Genomic DNA, 23,240 nt, shown 5'->3' with positions numbered 1-23,240 from the left:
CGGATGTTGGTTGGTGTTGGAAATCTTATCGTTTTGTGCGATTTGCACTATCCTATTCGGCATATTCGTGTTTCGTACTTCCGTGAATGGATTGAGTTGTACTCGGATTACAAATTTGAGCCTTAGAAAAGGCATTGAAAGGGAATATATTTCCTGAAAAAGATAAGTGTAAAAAGAAAAGACATAAAAGCAGAAAGTTACGTGTCATCAGTTAGAAAAGCGAAAACATTACATTACGTACAGGAAAGTGTTGTTCATAAAAAGTAAACACAAAATGTTTTGTAATAAAATCATTTATAAAAAGAGAGAAAGAGAGTCAAACTGCAGTACGAAAATTTTAAAAAGAAATTCAATCGAAATTTTTTACTTTTATTTAATCTCCATACTAAACTAAACTAAAGCTAAACAATGTTGTGCATTCATGTTTGCCCTTCGCTAAAAAAATCTCCTATTTAAGCTCATCCTTCTTCTTCATCACCTTCTTCTACATCCACTTCTTTTTCCCCTTCCAGTGGTTTGAAAACGTTGCACTTTTTAAAAGTCGATTAATGTGATTTCGAAAAACCATTTTTCACGGTGTCTCGATTCGAACGCTGGAACACGATGCTGACCGCTGCTCGGGGTGGAGAGAGAGATAAATAACATGAAAATCCTTAACCATTATGTTGCATCCCGAATGAAGGGTGTACCACCTTCGAATTCCTTTCCAGCTCCGGGGTTTGCAATCCTTTGAACCACGGAGAAAGAGAGTGAGAAAAAGAGAGAGAGAAAGAGACAGAGAGAGGGAGGAAGAATTTTACTTTAGCCATCCGATCACCACAGGAAGATGGGTGCGTGCCATTCGACGTGGACGATGCTGCACCGCTGCCGTTTGATTATGGGATGGTGTCGAGTTTGTTGCCGAGCGAAAGGAGAAGACGGTGATGTGACAAGGGAAAGGAGTTGGTGCCTGCTCTTCCAGGTTTCCAGTCGCCGATCGGCTGTATCATGCGGCATTAAATTGCAATTAGTAAAAGCCTCCGTATCGGGCGCTTGCAAAAGCAATCCGGAAGGAGGGAGGGCCTAAATGGTTGAGCTCAGCTCAGCTCTTGGTTGAAGAAGGCTTCAAGGGCTGTGTATTTGTATTGGTCAGATACCGATCGTTATAAAGCATAATCCAAAATCATAACCATACGTTTTGCTTAAGTGGAGAGTGCAAAGGAGATGGGAGCATTTTAAAAACATCCTGTATTGCTCGATAACATGATAATTTACAATTGATATTTGAATTGCTATAACAAATTAATCATAAAATATGTTAATAATTCCCTAGAAATGATAGAGCATTTTATTTTAACACACATTACATGATTTTTATCACATATTGTTCGTGGTATTACTTGCATTTTTGTGCTAAACGCTGTTACTCTTGAGAAAGTATTTTATGAAAATAGCATAGAACTGATGAAAAAGTCCGTACAAGTTGTTACTTCTCTTTTGTATATAAAACTACAAATAACAATGAGCTTAAGGTTGCAAATCTGCTCACAACATGACTTATAACGACTCTCCCATGCGCTTCAACCTTTGCAACACTTGCTACCATGCACAGGCCACAAGAGGCCGTCACACCAGCGTAAATTTGGTGTGGTTTATCGCAAGGTTTTTTTACCTTTTTTTCTATTCACTTCAACGCCTTGCTGTCATCCCCAACACACACACACATACACCCATAAGCGATGCACTCCCCAATAGGGGACCGTCTCTTTCATTTCCGACTTAAAACGAACAATTATCGTTCGAATAAAAAAAAACACCCAGAATTCTCAACACATACAACCAAAATCTCTTTCAAAAACCTTCCTCTCACATTAGCATACATTTTTAATAACTCGAAACACTCCAGACACACCTCCCACCACCTCCACCATTGAGCTTCATGCTTTGCTCCGGCTCCTCATCCACCCATCCATGAGTATTCGCTGGTTGCGAAAATAAAAATAAAATCTGCTACTCCGCTTGTTGTTTTTGCCCATCGTTTTTGCACAGTCGAAATTGCTTTTCCTGGTATTGGTGTGAGCCCGGGTTGTGTGCACCCTTCCCAAAACTCACCCCCCCTCAAAATGCAATTGGCATGCGGCATAGATGGGGAAGGGAGCACAATGTAGCACACAAACACCGTGCAGGCGATCGTGTTCTGTCCTGATCGTCGTGGGTCGCAAATGTCCCATCTCTAGACATTTGGCTGTTCTATGATTTACGTCTTCGGCGAAATGCTTGAACCCTTTTTCTCTTATATCCAGTTCGGTTGAAATATATCACGCAAACTCCGGTTTAACTAATTTAACGATCGTCTCTGTCCTTTGCTAAATTTTCTAAACAAAAAACCATACCCCAACTATAATAAAACTGCTAGTCAGGTTGCGCATGCTGTGCCCTGGCTAGACCGGCATCCAGTCTCGTTCGGGTTTCTTTGCAACATTTATGGATGTATTTTATTGCAGCATTCAATCCTTCGATCACCATACCGTTCATGGGGATGGCTTCACACAAAATCCGCTGCAAGAACGGGGCGCAAAAAAAAGGCAATGGCCAATCATTGCCAATGCAACGTCCCTCCAGTGGAAAGGCTCACGTCATCCCGCACCGAGCGGTACGCCGGCAAATGGTCAAATTTAAGCAAAGACAAGCAATAATAAAACAGGGAGTATACAACAAAAAACCACCAAGCCAAAGAATCGTCACCCGACCGCTTTTGCCGATACTGGAATTGGCGTTGAGCAACTGGTCGACAGTGATGCCAGCCCAGGACTACAGTGGTGGCTGAAAATGCAATGAAATCGTGTAATAATAATGAGTGACACGATGGATAGTGTTTCTTTCCATCTGATTCATTCATCAAATAAATAAATTTATAGCAATTATTAAACTAACTTGCTTCAAATCGATCACTTTAGAATTGTCTTGTAGGAAAGAGTAAGTATTTGGAGGTATTATTATATATATACAATTTATAAATTTCCAATAATCTATTGAGATGTATTTTCCAAGCCTTTTTGACCGTTCCAAAGTATTGGATTTTTGAATTTTTCTGTAAACAATCATGCTTTACAAAATTGTTATGTTTTTCGGGGGTTTCAGCCTTATCATTCTTTTATTCAATGTAAAACGTAATTTTACATATTATTTTTTAGCTTTTTTCACAAAGTATTAACACTAAAAATTTAAGGAACAATGAGCTAACCTTCTCAAGTACGAAAATAATGAGTTATGCTATTTTTATACTTCTAGACTACAGATTGGGCCGGTCTGGTGGTACAGTCGTCAACTCGTTCGACGTAACAACATGCCCGTCATGGGTTCAAGCCCCGAATAGAACGTGCCCCCTTACGTAGGACTGACTATCCTGCTATGGTAACAATAAGTCACTGAAAGCCAAGCTCACTTCACTGGTGGGTAAAGGCAGGCCTTGACCGACAGCGGTTGTTGTGCCAAAGAAGAAGAAGACTACAGATATGAGACTATTTTGACATGTGGTTTTATAATGAGTTCCATAAAACTTCTATAAAAATTTTAAAACAAAATTAAAATAAAAAAAACTGTAATAATCAGTCTAATTTTAACTTAAATCAAATCCTTTTTTAACTATTCTTATAATTTATTTAAAAGATTCAGAAGTGCCCTAATACAATATTCAGCAAAATCTGTGTTGTTTCACATATATGACCTTCCGGTGCGCTTAACATTTTTACTCTGCACCTACTCCACCAGCACCGCCTGTACCTTTTCCAGTCGCAAGCGCAGCATTCAAGTGGGTGGCGGAGGTTGCCCGACCGGCTCATTTAAAAAGTGCAACACGATCAACAAAAAAAATGCGGCATACTCTCCCCACCCAGTTTCTAGCCCCATCGCTCTATCTTCCTCCTTCTGCACTGCACTTCAGCAGCCACCAAAACGCCAAACGAACCACGACCCGAAAAGCAAATAATAGACAACACGAAAGCCGAGGGGCGCAGAAGTCTCCCCAAACCCCGGTCCGCAGTTGAGTAGAATGCGCCGAAAGCGGTTGAGCAAAAAAACAGTTTAAATTTGCCAAACTTAAGACTCAGACACACTCACTCACACTGGTGTACGTTCGGGGCCAACAAAAAAATGCGTCCCTCCCTGCCAGCATGAGCCCCAAAACGAGTGAGTCGAGTGTCAAAAAGAAGAGAACGGCCGGGTGCACAGCAAACTGAAACTGAAGTAAAAAAAAAACGCAGAACCGCACAACCACCCCGTAGCGTTCTGGTTGCCAAAGATCGGTGCCGACCGAGCAGCATATACGGAATAGAAACGAACGAAGAAACGCAAACCCCCCTATCGCACCACAGCGGCAAAGACCGCGCCCCCGTACCTTCGTTGTTTGAAGTCAATCCCCGTTTCTTTTTTTGGAGAAAAGATCCCAGAGGAGGAAGAAATTTGGGGGGGGAGGACTTGGATGGGGACGAAAGTCTCTCCATCACTTCTAACCTTTTTTTTGGAACTTTTTTCGTTGCTTGCTTGTTGCTATTTCTCGTTCTGGATGATGCACTAACACACACACCCATACACATGCATACACTTGTCAATTCCGACCCGAAGTCGAATCATAAACGGGGCACACGAAGGAAGAAAGATCTTGGATCCGAATCGTACGCATTGGTTGGCAGGGGCAAGCAAAAAAAAAATAAAGCCGATCGCGAGTCGCGAGCTGTGATCGTGAGCTGTCCCCCCTCCATCACCCCCTCCCCCCGCTCCCTCATACGCTTTCCCCTTCACCCAATCCAGTCCTACACACTGTGCCGGGTTTTGCTTAAGCGCCCGGACAAGGTCGAAATTTTTCAATAAGACCGGCTTTCAAACACTGCAAAATTCCACTCTAACGTCAGTTTTCGTCGCGCGCGGACGCATTTCTTGCGTGGTACGGTTCTTGTGCGAGTGTTGTGCGGTGTGCGTTGTATCCATGTGAGACTGCTTCCATTCAAAGTTCAGCTCAAGTGTTCAAAGTACAGGAACTTGTTAAACATTGCAGAAGTGATCGTTAAAAGTGTAAAAAATCAACCCAAAAAAAACTGTTAAGGATCAGTAACATATTATGTGACATTGTGTGCGGTTCATTCTACTACCGCAACGGCCTTCCGGCCAACGGTGGAGCTACTATTGACACAGGTGTTTTTCACCTTTCGGTAATGGTGTGGCCACTATCGTCACCTGCTAGCAAACAATTACGAACAGAAATTTTCGGTGGTGCGTGTGAAAGAAGACCGTTTCGTTTCGGCGAGTTTGGCGCACAGCTGTACACTTCCTTCGCCGTAAGCAAGAAGACGCATTTCATTATCGTTCGAAATAAACACACCGGTAAACAAGCAGCAGGGTGAATAGTTGAAGACGAGTCCGTCGGTCGTTCGGTCGGTTCGGTTGACCCTGAGTCCGACTAGGTCTAGGTCGGGTGATACAGTGTTACCGTCAGCTCAGCAAGCAAGTGTTGTATAAGGTGTGGATCGTTGAGGACAGACAGTAAAACGAATAGCTGATAAACTCATCAATCATAAAATAAGAAAGATACTTTTTGAACAAAAATCTAAAATCGTTTCAAATTTTACAAAAAAAAGGTTTATCAAGCTGGTTAGTATCTCATACATGTATATGTGGCTAGCTAACTGTGTCCCCACCATACGCGACGTTTGCTATCAAACCGTTCGTATTTGTCGTTGTCGTCATCCCACGACGCAAACGGCCCGGCGCGAACTTGACGCGCGCGGCAGGAATACTAACCAAAAAACCAAATGGCCATGACGGCCACCGCCGGGCGACGGTTTCGAAAGCGACGTCTTCAATGCTGGGGAGCAAAAAGAAAAGTCACAGACCACACAAAATTCTGCTGCCATACGATACAGCGATACGTGCCCGCGCCGGGTTCCACGCAACCAAAAGGCGAAGGCGTACCGACGTCGTGAATGCGCCAATTCCCCTTCCCCGAATGGGGTTTGACGCTGTAACATCTACGGGATGAATGTTTTCTTCGTTTCTTTCTTGATTATTTGTATTTGCTTGCTGTCCCACTTGCTTTCCTTTTTGAATATTCCAAAAGTAACATTTCTTTTTATTCCGGCGGTGAATTTGTCTTAATTTTAAAGTCGCGCACATAGAACGAAAGCCCCCAATGGAAATAATGCTCGGTCTAGGAAAGTGTTTGCAAACGCTGCTTTTGAGTAACGGTTCTGTAACGCCTTTGGAGATGCCCAACACACCAATAACAGAGCTAATCTAGCCTCTTCTAGGCTTTGTCTGTACAGTTTCTGCAAACCAGACATAGCCTGTCAGAGGTTAGGTGAAATCTGCTAGTACAACGGTGTGGTGTGACTGTTTGTCCAATGATTGAACTGAACGCTTCGTCATGCAAACGGAAGCTAAGCCGCATGACGCTGCGATGATTCAGGGCGAAGGCATTTCCGACCAGGGTAAAGGTAAGTCTGGAACACACACGAATATCAAGGAATAGTTCACACCGAGTGCATCATTACATCGTCACATGGATGGACATTTGAGCACTTTTATTTGAGTTTTATATTATAATTCTACAACTTTGTTCAAAGCTATCCATTTATTTATTAAATACTAAATAAATATGTTTTTAAATATAATTCAATGAATGGGATGTTTTACAATTCAAGCCAATTCTATATGGAGATTGACACTTGTCGTCTAAAATCATGCCATCACTCTATACAAAACTACACGCCAAACTAACCTCAATATTGCAGCCAAGATTATTTCAGGCTGAAAAATATTTAAACAAACGCCGATTCATGGCAGGATCAACCAGGTTGGCTCATGAATCTTTGATTTGTTTTTATTTTGCTGAACCATAAATATTTGGTTAACACTTTGACCGCCCGCCTGACGTCACAGTTTTTGAGTGAGCACGTAGCGCATGGCAAGAGAGCGATGAGAGCGACAGTTTCTCGTGCGATTGTTATCACTCTTTTGTTTCATTGCGATAAGCGGCGTAGCACATGTCGTTCTCGTTCTCTCTTTCCTACCTCATTCGTTCTCAAGAGAGTCACTGAGCGTCAGATGCAAAGCTGAACGGTGAGCAAAACCGTCATGCGAATTTATATGACACGGCGCTTAAAGTGTTAAGAAATGTTAAAAATCGTTGATTTTCATTTGATATTTTTAAATTTATTGAAAGTAATATTAACCCATTTAAAACTAACAAAGAAAACAAAAAGATTTTAAAATGCACCTTTGTTTTTACACACATGCTGAAGATCAATGTGACTGATCGCTATTGTTAAATTGATACAACCCGAATGATGAATATCGTTCCACTGACAGGTTCAAACTTTCAGTTTTCTGGCTTAAAATATAGAAGGGGCCAATATTAGACTTCGTTCCAAGGAGGACTGCTTTTCCGTATTGATTAAAATTCAATATCTATAATCTTTGTAGACGTTTTAATTATTTAATCAATAGTCTTTTTTAATATATATACTAAATTACTTAATTTTTTAGGTATTTTTCGGTAGACTATTTAAAAAAATTATTTATTAATTTTTTGTGAGTCTTTCCTATTACAACACATTGTCATGTTCCAAGTTTTTTTTATTTTTCTAATATAATTATCTACTAAGTAAATTACTTGAGTCCTAAGAATCTTAATCCTAAGGATTTCCACAAATATTTAAAACTATCAAAATTGAACAAGATAAGTAATTTTAAAATAAGAATACAGTGAAACCCCTCATAACGATTTTAATCCGTTCCAACGACTCACTCGTTAGGCGGGAGGCTCTTTTTCATACAATTTGTATGAAAAGTTAAATAATTGGTTCTAGGTCAACTAAAGTGCAGGTATATAGGGCTTATATGCATCACAACCATACAGAACACCTCCAAGTGGCAACATTATTCGATTGATCAATACTTAGTATCTATTTTTTCCCTTCATCAGCAAGTAGATCAAGAACGCATGCAAGAACACACTCATCAATACACCTCACACTTGTGAAACACACGCTTCTTATGGCGGTGCACTAAAATCCACGTCCTGCCTACTTCCACGGCCGAAGAGAGCCTCCAATATTGTCCAATAAGAAGGAAAGAAATGGAGTAATTAAACTGAAGACACTACCTCACTTACTCCACTTGTCGATAATCGTAGCAAAATTCTCAGCTCCGCTATCTGATCTGAAAAGAGTTATCTGGACGTGGAGTGAACGCGCACACGGCCCGCCCGGATTTTTTTTTTGGGATTTTTGTATGACTTCTTGAGTTTGAGGCTGGCAGTGGATGTTACTCTGTCACCTCCCTTATATTTTCCTTCCGCACTTATACCTGCCTCTTTTGAAAATTGCTTGATATTTAACGATTCTTAGTATTGACACTCTTAAAATGATCACGATTTCTTATCGAGAGCAAAAATTTGTTTGTTATGTAGTTTAAGTATCGTTCCGATTGTATTTTATTTTTTCCTTAAAATTATTTGTCTTTGTTTCCAATATTCTCATATATGAACTATGATTGCTGCATTTGTTATAAGTCACCACCTCCTGTAAATATTTATGAGTTATCTCGATGCCTCAATTCCGTCCTCTCTTATCTCGGAGGATGCGTATGTCATCTATCGCTTCGACCGCAATTCTCTCAACAGTAACCGTTGCCGTGGTGGTGGTGTACTCATTGCCTGCTCTTCCGTGCTGAACACGTCAACTTTATCACTGCCATTCGACTCGCTGGAGTCGGTTTGGACAATTATTAAGCTTCAAAACCTTGCAATCTATATCGGCGCCGTTTACATCCCACCCGATTTGCGTTCTTCCGAAGTAGTCCTTGACGATTTACATGAGAGTGTTAGTTTCGTTGCTGGCAAACTTAAACCAAATGATCTTATGGTGTTACTTGGTGATTTTAATTCACCATCACTCTCCTGGCAACCGTCGGCATCGTGCGTTAATCAGTTCATTCCTACTGGTGTATCTCGTGAAAATGTTTCTCTGCTTGATGGAATGTCGGTAAACGGTTTGCTGCAATTATCCGGCATAAAAAATATACGCGGAAGACAATTAGATCTTCTATTTGCCAATGCTGCCTTCTTGGAGTGCTGCTCCCCCGTCATAGCTAATATATCCTATCCTGTCTACCGATCCCGTCTTCGCTCCTTTTCCGTACCATAAACTCCTTCCAACTCCTTCGTGAATAATTGTATACTATAGTCAGTAAGCACTATTGCTGTAACCCAACGTGGCCGAGCAATTAATAAAATAAAATAATAATAATAATAATAATCTGTAAACGCCCTTGCTCACGCTCCAAATTCCCTTCAGCCTTTTACGACATGCTTATGAACCAACCCCCTTCACATTTTACCAAACCGTTCGAATTGAAAATTCTACCTTTAATTGCAACTTAAACACTGGTTTTATGGTCCAGTTTACACACAAACGGTTTCCTCAAACCCTGCCGGATTTAATTAAAACATAACAAAGGCCACCCTCACTTCCACCGGATATAATAGCGACAAGATGCATCGCCTACAATCACGTTCGCTCGCCGCAGTTTCTTAGTTCACCTAACCATTTAGCGATCGTTCACAATGGAAGGACGAAAAATTGTATACCGTCCAGTTTGGTTCACGCGTGATAAGCCCGTTTCACGATGCCAGCCAATGTCACCGAATGTTTTCCGGCGAAGGTCAACCAGTTCGGACCCGTCAGCTGACTGTGGTGATCGTCGAGTGAACGATACCGATACCGCGGACCTTTGATACTTATGGTGTTGAATAATGGTTGAAAATAGCCGATAGTGGGTTTGGTTTTCTAACGATTTAATTTTGGTGGTTTTAAGATGCATATAACTTAATTAAGGCTCGGGCAAATTCGTTCAGGTTTTAGAGTTATTTTATTGCTATGCAAAATTATTTTTAAACTCCCTTAACGACATTAAATTACGTTATTTTGTTCGTTTTGTTAGAAACTCATTGTAATTCGGTGTTAAAAATTATCCTCATTAAACGCAGATGACAAGCACGTGCCTCCTGGTGACCTAAAATGTATACCTGCTTCGAAGAAATGTTCAACTTTATGCTAAAATGATCTGATATGCTGTTAACAAAAACCTGTTCTTTCTTTAAAATTCAATCTCTCGTGGTTGGGAATTCCCACAAAATTCGAGTTTTGTGAGACGCACCACCGAAACTGAGCAACCGGTTCACACACGCGTACTTTTCTTCGGTCGCACCGAACTGACGTCATCGATCGCATATATGTTTCTACCAATATATTTTTTATTCTATTAAGTATTTCTTTAGTCTTCTATTTTCTTATCAATTTCACCCAAAAACAAAATACAATAAAATGTAAATTTACTATTATTATAACATTGCGTATGATATTCCAAACCCTGTTCAAACTAACAGCTGTTCAGCATGACCGAACCTACCCATCGTAAAGATTGTTAGCACTCAAAAACCTCCGACCGTCATGTGGTAAAGAACTTGAACGTGAACTTGAAACTTTGGCCAACCGCTCATTAGAGCAATTTTTGGGAGCCAAGACGCTACGCCATAAAAACCAAACACACACTAACACTTATCGCTGAACCGGTGCGTATATGTGCGTATACAGTGTGGTGTGCTAAACGCAGATTGGAACACAACATCGATTTAGATGCGTGAGTGTACGCGCGTCATGATTAGACGTTTTGGTTTATGATGAAGCCGGCGAGCAAGCCGCTGTTGCGTGTTGACAAAAAAAGCGATGCTAAGGGTAGCACGGAAAGTTTACGTTCCAGTTACTGCGAGATTGATATTGAATAAACTAGATTCATGAACGATACGGTAAAAACATCGATAGGGTGCGTTAATTAGTATAAATGGTAAAAGTTACGAGCTTGAAATGAGTTTTTTGATATTTAGGTCACGTGTTATCAGGTTTGAGTTATTTTTTAAATAATAAAATAATAAATAATATTAGCCATACACAATTAAATATGAAATAATTCGGCATAGGATTGAATATAAGTGAAAAACAAAAAATACTCGATTTTTGTATAAAAATATTTTTTGTTATTTACTTTTTACAAAATTAATGCATTCCTAGTTTTCGCTTTAATGCATGCGAAAACACACGAATCTTTTACGTCCAATCTAACCTAAAACTTACTCCTAAACTGTGTCGGTAGAAGTCATGACGAAACTAAATGTATAACTTTCCCAGCAGCACCGCATTATTTGTAGCATAATTCATTACAACGCTTTTACATATTAACCAGTTTCATCCGGGTGACCCACAGACAACACTTTGTTTGACCTCGTAGCTTAATTTCTTACCCACCCTTATTCAGGGCGCTCGCGATTATTGCACCAAAGTGTTATGCTGTTTCATTTATGTTAGCCCAAACGCTTCTCCACCTTCTCCCGAAACGTACTCTAACATCATCTTACCGAAATGGGTGGTTCAGTGATCTAATTGGTTAATCACATTCATTCATTCATCTCACTTACATGTTTCGTGTGCACTTGTTGTTAAACTTTTTAATCGCCTGCCGGTAGCTACTCATCTTTAAAACATGCTCTCGACGCGTCATTGTCTGTACGAAAGGAGGCAAGACACTAAAACAGAAAAAAACAAAGCATAGAAAACAACAATAAAGCAAGGGAAATAGGAACCGCCGAATAATGTACTTTCGTTCCGTCCGCGGCTAGCGTGAGCGATCGGATCGTTCGACACGCGTGTGGCGAACTCATTTCAAGCGCACGAGAGACGAGCAAAGAGCCACCGGGCAATAATAACACACATTTGGCAGACGAAACAACGGCCTAACCTAAATACCCACCGCGCGTCTATTAGCGAATCGACACCGAACCAGCCGGCTGAAAGTGAAACCTTTGAACCTACCTTTTCCCGCAATTAGCGTACTTGCCTTAGCCAACACAATTAACAACCGATTATCTCATCCCCTGCACTTCACCGGTTTCGATCTCGATCGAGCGCGGTTGAAGTAAAAGTGCCAAAACCGAAGGGAAAGTGATCGATCGTGCACGATTCATTCACTGTTCGATCCACGATCCACTTCCGACATCCGGCAACAAACGGAAGGCATTCGGATTCCTTCTATTTTGCTACATTCACATTCGTCACGAGTCACTTTTTGTGACAAGATTAAGTGTTTGATCGTCATTTGACGGCGTTTCATCATAGGTCGATGTATCGAGATTTTCGGTCGTTGATTTGTTGCCGATTACTTCACCGATTAAACTATTAGCAAACGACTAAACTGTTATACGATGTAACGCTATTGCCTCGGTCCAATGGCACGTTAAGCAATGGCAGAAAGCGTCTACCTTCCTTGAGGGACCGTTTCCGGTGGGAATGGAACCGTTTCAACGGCCATCGTAGGAAAATCGTGCTGTAATCCGACCTCTGCAATAGACTCACACCTTGACGTAATTCTGAGCAAACTAGATACACATCTGAACGAGAGAGAACGAGAGCCCTAGAGGGTTGTGTTAACTGGATCGAGGGATTCCGTTTTTGCTCAAGCAGCGGAGCAGATTTCTCTCACGCTTCGGGTCCGCTTCGGTGCGATCATCTTGAATTATACACCGTCCGATAATGGAACGGTATAACTTCGTATGTAGGTTACGAGGGTAGGGAAGGCAAGGTAAACATCTGTCGTAGGATTGAGGATGAAAAAAAAAAACATTTAAATATTGCAAACATCAATCTCATCTTTCCGGTAATGTTTTGCTTGTCGTGAGAGTGAGAGTAAGCGTCGTGACGGCTGACCGAGAGTAGATCAAAGTGTAGTTGAGAAGATTTTCTCAGTTGGAAAAACTCAAGCATCGCAAGCAACTAGCTCAGCTGAATATTTGTTCAATTAGCTCAGCTGATGATGAAAATTTAATGACTGAAGTGGAAGAAAAGTATTGTTATCAAAGATGCGCGATCTTTGACCACAGCTACATGTGATCTTTCACAGATCATTTGATTCAAGTATTCAAATCAATGGATCAACTCCAACTCATCTAATAATTAACATTAGTTTAGAGGAGTATTGTTCTGCAACTCATCTAATTATAGACATGAATAGCCTACGTAAGTGTTACAGAGTAACATCCGATTGAAGATATCAAGAAGATATATGTGTAATACATCATCTCAGTCCAAGATCTAGATTAAAATTGTTATAAGGAATAGGATCCACAATCCTACTAATACATTTTTTTTCATAATTATTTCTCCCAATAAACGATGGTTGGAAGATACATCCGTAGCTCTAATATTCCTGAACATCAGCTTTAAATCGAGTATTTTTTTTCCTTTTTCTTGAATTAATTCTCAACCAAGATTTAAATCTCAAGTAGATCTCTTTCAACTCTCAATCTACTCTAGGTGGATCGTGCCTATAACACATCTTTGGAGAAAGTCATCTCCCTCATTCGTCCACAGCGCACCACCTTGAAGGTGGTAACTCAAGCCAAACCTCAACACACTCACCATCGGAACACAAAGCACGTACCAAAACGTTCCGCGCTTGCATCAAGACAACGCAACTCCCGGCGCACGTGCCACCAACTGGAAATGCTTTCACGAGTCCAGCTTCCCTCACGGAACTCAACGCGGACCTGCTGTGGCTCTCAAAGAAAGTAAACCAACCACAGGCACTCACCGAAACCAATAGAAGACTGGCAGTATCGTAGGCCGGAGAGAAATGGTGACTGCCGGTGGTGCGGTGGTGTAAAAGGTGTAAAGAAAAGGCGCCGGCGAAGATCGGACCATGTTCGAGACGAAGTTCGCGTTCGCTCAGTAAGTGTTCAGTATTCGGGCGGTTTGGTTTCGCGACGACGTCCGGGTCGGGTGCAGTTTGTCCCCAAAATCGAGCTATTCGGCGTCACCGGTGGTAGTGGTTCTTGAATGTTTGTTTTCGACACGCACGACGCATTGGGATGAAGAAACTGGTTATCAGCGTGATTGCTCAGTATTAGCGGTTGGTTTACAAACGTGAGGAGAAACGATCGCTCCCATTCCCGAAAAGCATACGTTTCTTCCTGATTCCGGTGGAATTGGCACACCAGGTTCGGTGAGTAAAAGTTACCATTGTCAATTCAACGTTCGTTCACGATCGTGTCGTTTACTGCAGCATGCTTATGACACATCGGAAACAAAGAAAGATCACTTACAAATGGTGTTGAATTGCAAAAAGTAAAAAACAGGCTAACACAAGTTTGTGATTTCCGTAAAGCCGTCTCTGTGTAGAGGATTTTGAAGAAGTGAATTAATGAACTCATTAGAATTATTTTGTGATGTACTTAAATCTTAAATCTTAAAAAAAAACACTCCCAAAATGGAACACGAAGTTAAATTAGTATAAGCACGATTTGCTAAAACGTGCGAATACCAGTGTTAAAATGTTAATTTACAAATGATAATTTTATGCCACAAAGCACCACTAAACAAAAGCTAAGCAATAAACAGTGCCATCTCACCATGTTGACCCACAAGAAGTGATTAAGTATTCTGTTCCACCGTTAATTAAGAACCAAGACGAACGGCAACAGAACAATCCCTTCTAATCGTAAACCGGTCAATCCATCGAACGATAATAAAACCAATGCTCAAGAATCTCAAGCCCCCTCTTCATTATTAGATAACGGTCGATCGATTAAATTGCATAACACGCCAAAAGGGTATCGATCAGCCCATAAACCTTTGTACCGTTTCGTTCCCCGGGTTGTGATGGAACCGATCGAATTGGGGTTCCCTTTTGGATGTCGATATCGATTTGATGGGAAAATCGTTTAAGGGGAGCCGTAATCTGGTACGATTCATCTATTTGGAAGATCCGGAAGCATAAATCAGTGTGGATTTGCTGTTGAATATCGAATTTCGGGAGGATTTTAACCGTTAATATCGTTTAGAGAGAACTGGGAATTGGACCTTTGCAGTGATTGGAGTGACTGTTTTATAAAACATTGAATGAATGGATGAAACATGGAGTTAAAATGTATGACTATGAACCTTATTCATGTAGAAATGACAGATTAATGGAGCAAATGTTGTTTGAAAAACAAAAAGTTTGATGAAAAATATATTCCATCCATAGATAAGGATCTGACTTGATCGTACATCTTAGTGCCGCATTTATTGATTATTTTCTAAACCAGGGCTACCAATTATTTTCACTGGAAAAAGACATCATCATCTCGTCTTTATAGACATCTGATGTGATTGTACACATTACTTACATCGATCAGCTGGACGAAAGCAAGCAAACAGCTCTATTCCTTCCGTCAATTCGAAACCCTTTGAGTCCACGTCACACATTGGACACTCTGAATTGCCTGTTTGAACCACACCCGCATTAATCAAACAAGCTAGCGAAGAAAATACACACATCAACCATCAACATTGCAATCGACATGATTCGCTATGCATTCCTTGTCACTAAACCACCATCATCAAAACCTCCCTCGACCTCGTCATCATCATCTGTACACCAAAGGGAGTTTCGATTTCACAACGATTTACATTCTGCTCGGCGATACGGCTCTAAACCGTTTAACCTGGAGAAAGAAGCAGAGGGTAAAAAAAACCCATTCATTTCTCCTGCCGCTCAGCTGACACCGTCCACACGGAGTGAGGTGTCCGGAGTAATGTTTCGACCTTTGTCACTAGCCCTCGCGGTGCGGTGGCCTCAAAGCGAGTGACGGGGTGAGCCAACATTTGCCCGCGTGAACGATTTCTTTTCACTTTCAAATGCCCCCACGTACTGGTTGAGCTATTTATCGAACAGTGGTATGTTTATGTGGATGAATGGCCGGTCGCCGGTCAACCGGATGGTGCACATAATTTTACTGCCGTTTGCCACTTCCCCCCAATACCCGGAAATGTGGACAGGTGTTTACATTTTTCCGTTTGTTTTTTGGGCCTTCTGGGGACTGTCTTAACTGGAGCACCCTCAAACTGGAGGGCATTATGGCTTAATGGCTTAAGTGGTCACCGGTGAAATGTTTCTGTTTAAGATAGCGAGGGAAGGAAAGGTCACTGTTTGGAAATACAACTTTAAAAGGAACAAGATATGTTGAAACGATTTCTTTGCTGTGGAATATGCGTGGCCGTATTTTTAGAATTTGTTTCTAAATTATCTACTCGAGTTGAGTAAAAGTTAAGCTAGTAATTTGCTTTCGATTTCACCCGAAATTATAAAGTGAAAGGTAATCAAAAAGGACTTACAGAGTAGGAATTGTAAAGAAAGGAGAATAAACCTGTGCTCTCTTGCTAAAAACATATTCAAAGTTCGCTTAAGGAACTAAATACGAGAATAGCAAACAATTAGACTTCATTAGGACTCTTAGATATATGCATTAAATTCAGATATAATCGGCAAAACTGTCTCCAAAATTAGTACCTAACCGACAGCCATATTAACACCTTCTTCTCCGCTTTGTATTGCCCACGCATACTCGCATACTCCAACGCACATGAGCCGTAAAATCTTTCACCGGCAATCAAACAACAACCATTTGATGTATGCCGGGTAAAAGAATGCATCAGGAGACTGGTAATTGTCTGCAACCAACTGCAACTTGGTGGCATGGGTAAAAGCATGTAAAACACTACAACAACAACACACAGCCACACCTGAATTCAGTTCAGCCCGGCACGGTTACTTTCACTCATATTGCAATCCGAACACGAACCGACCGAAATCTCTCCCTCGCCAAAATGCATCATTCACATTCACCATGGGGATGGCAGCGGCGAAGAGAACTTTCGAGCAAAACGAGACGCCACACGCAAAACAAAAAACCACACTCACAGCGCTTCCCCCCCGATCTACACTGTGCACAGCAGACAGCAAATTTACAACTGGATCATCAATGAAAAACAACGCCACAATCGATCGATCCGACATTGCTCTTAATTCTAGCGCACTTTCTTTCGCCCGTTAACGTGGTTGTGGTTTGAACAGTAGACGCTGTCGATTCCTTTCTCACATCACAATACTTTCATTTCGTTTCCTTTTGCAGCACGCCCAGAAGCTGCACGCGGGACAGCCGTCAACGTTGGTAGCTGATCGACAGGCAGATCAGTCGGCGGTTGATAGTGACGGTAGCAAGATCATTGACTTGATTTCATTGGGCGGGAAGATTGTGAGTCCCTTAGGAGTTTAACCAACATCCCGACCATCCTGAAGAGGTTATCGAGCAACGTAATAAGCAATCCACTATGCAGAAAAGAATGACTCACACGATAACTCGAAGATGGTCCACCACGACCTTTCTACTACTAATGATCACCCTAACGATCACTGCCGAAGCCGCTAGTCTTTCGACGGAAGAACGTCACTCTGGAACTGAAATCGCTGGTAAGTACTCAGAGCAGCCCAATCCAATCCACTCTTCAGCAATCTCTCAACGTGTGCTTCATGTGTTTTCAGAGTCTCGGACATTCGGGCGTATCAGACGACTGCAGGCAATGATCGTTCCGGTGATGTTTTTCCTGGGCGTGATGAAGACACTGCTCGCCTTCCTGGTCGCGATCAGCCTCAAGACACTGTTCGTCGGCGTGTCCATCCTGATGATCAACATTGGGCTGGCGATGGCGAAGGTGATCGCGTTCTTCAAATCCAAACACACGTACGACCAGCACGGTGGATACGGTGCCGGCTGGTCCGACAAGAACATCCACGTGCACATCCACAACGACGGTGGTCTCATTCAGCACGGCAGTGTTCCGCTAGAGTACGAGCATGCACCACCATCGGCACTGCATCACACTGCGCCTAGCGTTTTCCCAAGCTATGGACCTCCGACGGTTCTCAACAGCTACCACCGGTCGCGCGGTGACACTGTGGCGGATCCAATCTACGTCCAAGCGGCGACGTCTACGGTCGATAAGAACGAGCAGCTCTACCCGAAAGTACTCATCTCCGATCGGGACAAGCTGGACCAGATCTATGCACAGTGGCGTCAGCTGAATCGAAATGGACGATAGGGAAAGGGGGTAAGCCGAGAAGGAGGCAACACTTACTCCTTCCAACCACACAAATCTGCCACTCATGGATCTAGCGATGCCAAAAAATCCTACACCAACCCTGGGGCCGTCGACCTTACTGGCCCATTTATTCCACGTTACGAAGGGGGGTGCAAAAGTAGGGCTATTTTCTGTGTTTTATTGAAACCAAACCAGTGAAACTCGGCCCTACGCATTTGCCTTCCTTCCAAACGCTCTGTACTATAGTATTTAATTCCATTGTTTTTTTTTTAAGTGCGGGAGAGCTGGTCTCAATTAGCTCGAGGTACTGCTTACTTAGGATCTGATTAAACTTTAAGCTGAGCGGGTGAGATAGAAAGATTTCAAGGCCATCCTTACTCGAGCGAAACCGAAGGGAAATCAAGGGGAACAAAATACAAGACACGTGCCGGGCTTTGCATCAGCCATCTTCTAAAACAAACCCAACGAAGCCGTGCTAACGCGTTCAAAGCGTTTTAGAGGTTGAAAATAATGTATAAAAAATCTAATAAAAAACACACAATGATACTAAATGTACCTCTATAGCCGCACAGTGGCGGTCTAAATATGTAGGCACCAGTCATGCGAGTCATTATGGATAGCATCCCGTGAATGAAGAGCGTTTGCCCTCTGTGAGGCGTTCATTACGCCTTGGGGAGATGCGCTAGCAATTGTAGCGCAAGGTCCGCATTTCTCCCGCGAAAGAAAAAGTGTAATCACATTCTGCGAATGATTTATCGGCCGCACTATCATGCGGGCAATGGGAGGTATGCAAACAGCCAAGAAAGCCCCTGCGGGACGTCCCCTGAGGTGTGTATTTATGGCAAGACTTTTTTTTGCTTAGCCAGGAGCTATACTGAAACCCACCTAATTTCGCCTAATTAATGCTGTCCGCTGTGGTGATTCCGTGATTCGGCTGGTTTTCGGAAAGGTTTCCAACATGCCGTTTGAGGTTATGTGCCATTTTGCACATCATCTTTCTGGGGAAAAAAAGGTGGAAAAGGGGAGAGTTATACCTGTTCTCCGTATGATGCCGATGCGCGTTGAGTTTATTGCCAGGTTTTCGGTGGAACCAATCAGTTATGGGTGTGAATCAGATGTTCCATTTCGGAGGGGTTTACAGCGGTATTACTAGGCAAAGCAATAACGGAAACAGAGATGCCAGTGGGCAGAACGCTTAGTTATGCAAATAGGGCAGTGGGGAAGAAATTCCAAGACAACCAGTGTCTCGATATCCGGACGTAAAAACTGTATCCGTAGCACAAGATCTTTGAAAAGCAAAATGTTCTTCGACAGTACACCTTGGAAAGGTTTATTTTAATTATAATTAATAGAATAGTTTGAAGCAATACAAATAATACAGCAATACAGCTAAACATGTACATTTAATGATAATACTAACGATCAACTTATGGCACACATAACTGTTATTTAATTAATGTTGTACTAATAATAATTCCGTTTTATGGAAGCTCTGAGTACATCGAATACATTCGCTTCCTTTCAGTTACCGTAGCATTGCTTGTTTCATATTTTGGATTGCATACCCTACTGGCGCAACCAATAACGCAACATTGCATACCCTATAGGCGCAAAATAAATCGTCTCATGCTTGGTAAACCCTTCAAGCAGCAGGTGATACTCTTTCATCGTGTGGTTACTCATGTTTGCTGATTTTTTTCATGTTTGGCGTTTGATTCTCATAAAATTAAATAAGTCTAAAGCTCCTTCTTAGTTTACTTTGTCTTTATCGAAAACTTCCTAAGATCACTCAAAACTCAAAACCATAAATTTATAGTTTGAGCGAACATTTTTGAATTTGTTATGTATCCTAATAATAATTTCTGTGTGTCTGTGAGTTCAGACTATGGTTTGATGACTGATGACATAGAATTATCGATTCATCGTTGGTATATTTTTAAATTGTGCACGATACTATTGTATCATAAAGCATGGATCTATTATTTTAATTGCTGCAACATTGACAGATGAAGGCACCATACTGTAAGCAGTTTTGGGCACATGTGCAGCAGGACAAGCAGTTGCTCAAGCGCCAAATAAGTAAGTAAACGTGGTTGATGATACAGGAATCCATAAATTATTTTTTTTAATTTCGTTAGGTTGATTGTTTTTTACATTGAAAAAATCACTAAACAATTCATTTTCAAGACTCAAATCGGAAATTTAAAAAAGGGGCCTGCTTAACTAGTCTATAATTAACTAAAACTAGCAAGTCTCTTTGAGTACCGGAGTGAATAGAATTCTAAAAGTTTGTATCAGTCCTCGATGTGATCAATCTTCGCACTTAGTTGCAATTTGCATCAAATTTAACACATCATACTTGTGAGCATCTTTTTTCTAACACATTGTGTCGGATCGCACCTGTTGTAAAACAAGGACCATGACCCTTGTTGCATCGATCAATAATTCACCTGCAACAATGGCACCCCTTTTTCCACATTCTCAGCTTCCCAACTTCCCAGCCAATGAAACAAGATTTCATTAACCTTCCATTGAAAACCGCTTGACGCACTGTCACTGTGCAAAAGAAAGGAACCTTCCCCTTTTGCATACCCCATCAACATTCCCCATCCCGTCGAGCATAACTCAACCGACCGCTTAGCTCGTTATCGATGCTTAAGCCACGGCACTCTGCTCAGCCCAGCCAGCAAATCATATCAATGCAGCGGCGGTGATTACCATTAAACACCGGACAATAGTTTCCCCCCACCCAGGCCCCGGTGCATCTTCGTGCAGCAATGTCGAAGGGATTTCTCCCCGCGCACTGATTGAGCTGTGTCGATGGGCGGCTGGGTGCGCAGAAAATTCCTTACACAAATCGCGCAAACGTAAATGTCTTACAATCGAAGAAGAAAAAAAAAGGCATACGATTCGATTCCTGCCATACCTTCACCGAAGCGATGTTGGCAAAGGAATGTTGGATGGAAAACAACAACAACCACAAGCCTAAGCAGGGCAAGGGAAAACAGCACGGCTCGATCGATATGACAAAATGCAAAATCGTTGCCGAAACACACAAAAGAAACACACATTAACGAGCGGCTATGGGACGTCTGCACTAACGGAAATGGTCGTCATCTGCACATCACCCATTGAATATTAATGAATACTCCCCAGGTGGGGTGGAAGTCGGAAGGGGACACACTCCAAAAGGGTTTCGCGATAGCAAGCGTCTCTCTGGTGTTGGACCTCCCCAAAGCTGGCAATAATTTCGCTTTCTACTAGTCTAACGCGCTGCTAAGCGACTGCTCAAAGCCAATACGACCCATCAGTAGCTGATCCACCACTGGGACGCATAGCGTCTTGCAACGGAAAGCCTTTCTGCTACCTACCAGGCCTTATGGGATTCCAAAAGGGACGCCAAAAAAGAGCGGCCCTACACCCGACAGCTTCGTAGGAGGGAGACACGATTTTTCATCCCATTGCCAAGAAGAATCCACAGCTGGATGCTACCAAGCTCTTATGCTGAAAGGGGGTTTCTGTCCCTGACCTTCCGCTGACTCCGAAGCGACAGAAGATGGGCATCGAATGAATCTTCCCGCGCCTTCCCGCCCGATGACACACTCACACTGGTGGAAAATCGTGTCTTGTTTTCCGAGATCCCACTTTCAAATCTTTCCACCGGGGTACGGTTGTCGTGTGCTGTTCGCGCAGCAGCAAAACAAGCGGTACAACCTGCCGAAACCGGCTCCAACCTGATACGTACCGCGAAATGGACACTTTCCGTAGGGAAACTCGGGAAGCCTGAACACATTCCGACGACTCCCATAGTCACCAATCTATGGGGCTTTGGGAAGATTAACGGTCGATTAGATGTTTGCTTACCTTTTCTTCTTAGCAAGTAGGGTTATTTTTTTTTTATTTGAAATTTATACCATCAGTAAGGTACACTCGGCAGGCTTTTGTAGGTTTTGCTTAATTTGGCGTAACGGGTACGGTGACAGCAAAGGAGATGCATGGGAACCTTCAAGACAGCATATCCAATCGCTTGAGGGACACATTAGAAGCTTTTGCAAGCTTAGGGAAAGGACTGTGTGATATTTCTATAAGAAGAGTACCCTCTATGACCTTCCTACCTCGATGTAATGTTGTCAAAGAATAGCTTGTCTGGTTTTTATTAAAAATTAAGTTTTTTGAATGAACTTCACTAACAGTTTAAATATCATGATCTAGGTCTTTGAAAAAGAACAGGTCGATGTCTTTAGAGTAAATTGACAGAAAGCCGTGGGAAAATTTTGACACTTAAATTAAACATTGTTTAAGTTTAGCGATGGACGAGTGAATGAGAGTTTTGTTCAGCATTTTTTACATGTTTTCCTTTTAGAATCTTTAAGAATTAAAATCCAATTAGAATATTACCTGGCTGATATAATCCAAGGATCTCTTTTATCATTCGTTGCCGGGTTATAAGTAAAGGACGGTGTGCATGTTGTACCAGTGTGTGCCGATTGGATGTTTCGTTTAACTCTCAGTGTTTGATTGAAAGTAAATAGGACTTCTTTTACCCAGTTGGAACATGTAAAGTGTTATTTTATGCCTATTAAACTTTTCGTTCTTCTAGCAGGACCGTTGCAAACGGTAGTGATTCGTGGTCACGGAATGGCAAGGAATGAGGTTATCTGTATACAGAGTAGACTGCAATTACTTCTCCTTTATTCTCCAGAAGTGATTGACCGCAAGAAATTTAATCAATATAATCTCTCTAATATTAAATTCGTCCACTTTACCACGTTTACTATTAGCCTTTTTTGTAAACACTTTTTCATGAAACTGTCAAAAGCGAGCTGAAAACGGCAACCTAGCAACGAGCATTGCATCGACCTGTTCTCCTTAATAGATCTTCATCAGTATCAACAAGTGTGCCTTGTTTATTCTTTTTATTTCTTTGAACAAATATGTATTCCATATATTCACTTACACCGCTGGATACTCAATGCAATCATTATTTTCCCTATCGTTATCACCCGATAGTCGAGCTTTCCCTTTCCATTCGCAATTAAAATCGCATTATCGCATTACCGTGCTAAACAACGACTGCAAACGGCTTATGATCCACGGAGCATCCGAATACTTCATCAGCTTTTTCCACCCAACAAAACTGCATTCAAACCCTCCCTATTGGCACACGCGCCACACAGCAAATGGTGTTGCAAATGGATGTGATTAAAAAATTACGCTCGATTTAGACTTGTTGCACAA

At 41.9% G+C, this 23,240-nt stretch overlaps 1 protein-coding gene across 1 annotated transcript; it reads left to right on the top strand.

Annotated features, from left to right (window-relative positions):
- Positions 1 to 13,760: 13,760 nt before the first annotated feature.
- Positions 13,761 to 18,557, top strand: LOC5666844 (uncharacterized). The gene is made up of 3 exons (XM_001688636.2): positions 13,761 to 14,085; positions 17,036 to 17,373; positions 17,446 to 18,557. The coding sequence occupies exons 2-3, from the start codon at positions 17,235 to 17,237 to the stop codon at positions 18,000 to 18,002; spliced, it is 696 nt and encodes a 231-aa protein (XP_001688688.2). The 5' UTR covers positions 13,761 to 14,085; positions 17,036 to 17,234; the 3' UTR covers positions 18,003 to 18,557.
- The last annotated feature ends 4,683 nt before the right edge of the window (positions 18,558 to 23,240 follow it).

This window comes from Anopheles gambiae, chromosome 2, assembly GCF_943734735.2.
Source record: "Anopheles gambiae chromosome 2, idAnoGambNW_F1_1, whole genome shotgun sequence".
NCBI classification, from domain to species: domain Eukaryota; kingdom Metazoa; phylum Arthropoda; class Insecta; order Diptera; family Culicidae; genus Anopheles; species Anopheles gambiae.
The sequence above is the reverse complement of the archived record's forward strand: the minus strand, read 5'-3'. Positions and strand labels throughout refer to the sequence as shown.

Excerpts from the sequence above, each read along its gene's own strand:
- LOC5666844 (XM_001688636.2), top strand. The coding sequence starts at position 17,235 with ATGCAGAAAAGAATGACTCACACGATAACTCGAAGATGGTCCACCACG. Across the intron at positions 17,374-17,445 it reads CTCTGGAACTGAAATCGCTG|AGTCTCGGACATTCGGGCGT; the intron begins GTAAGTACTCAG and ends ATGTGTTTTCAG.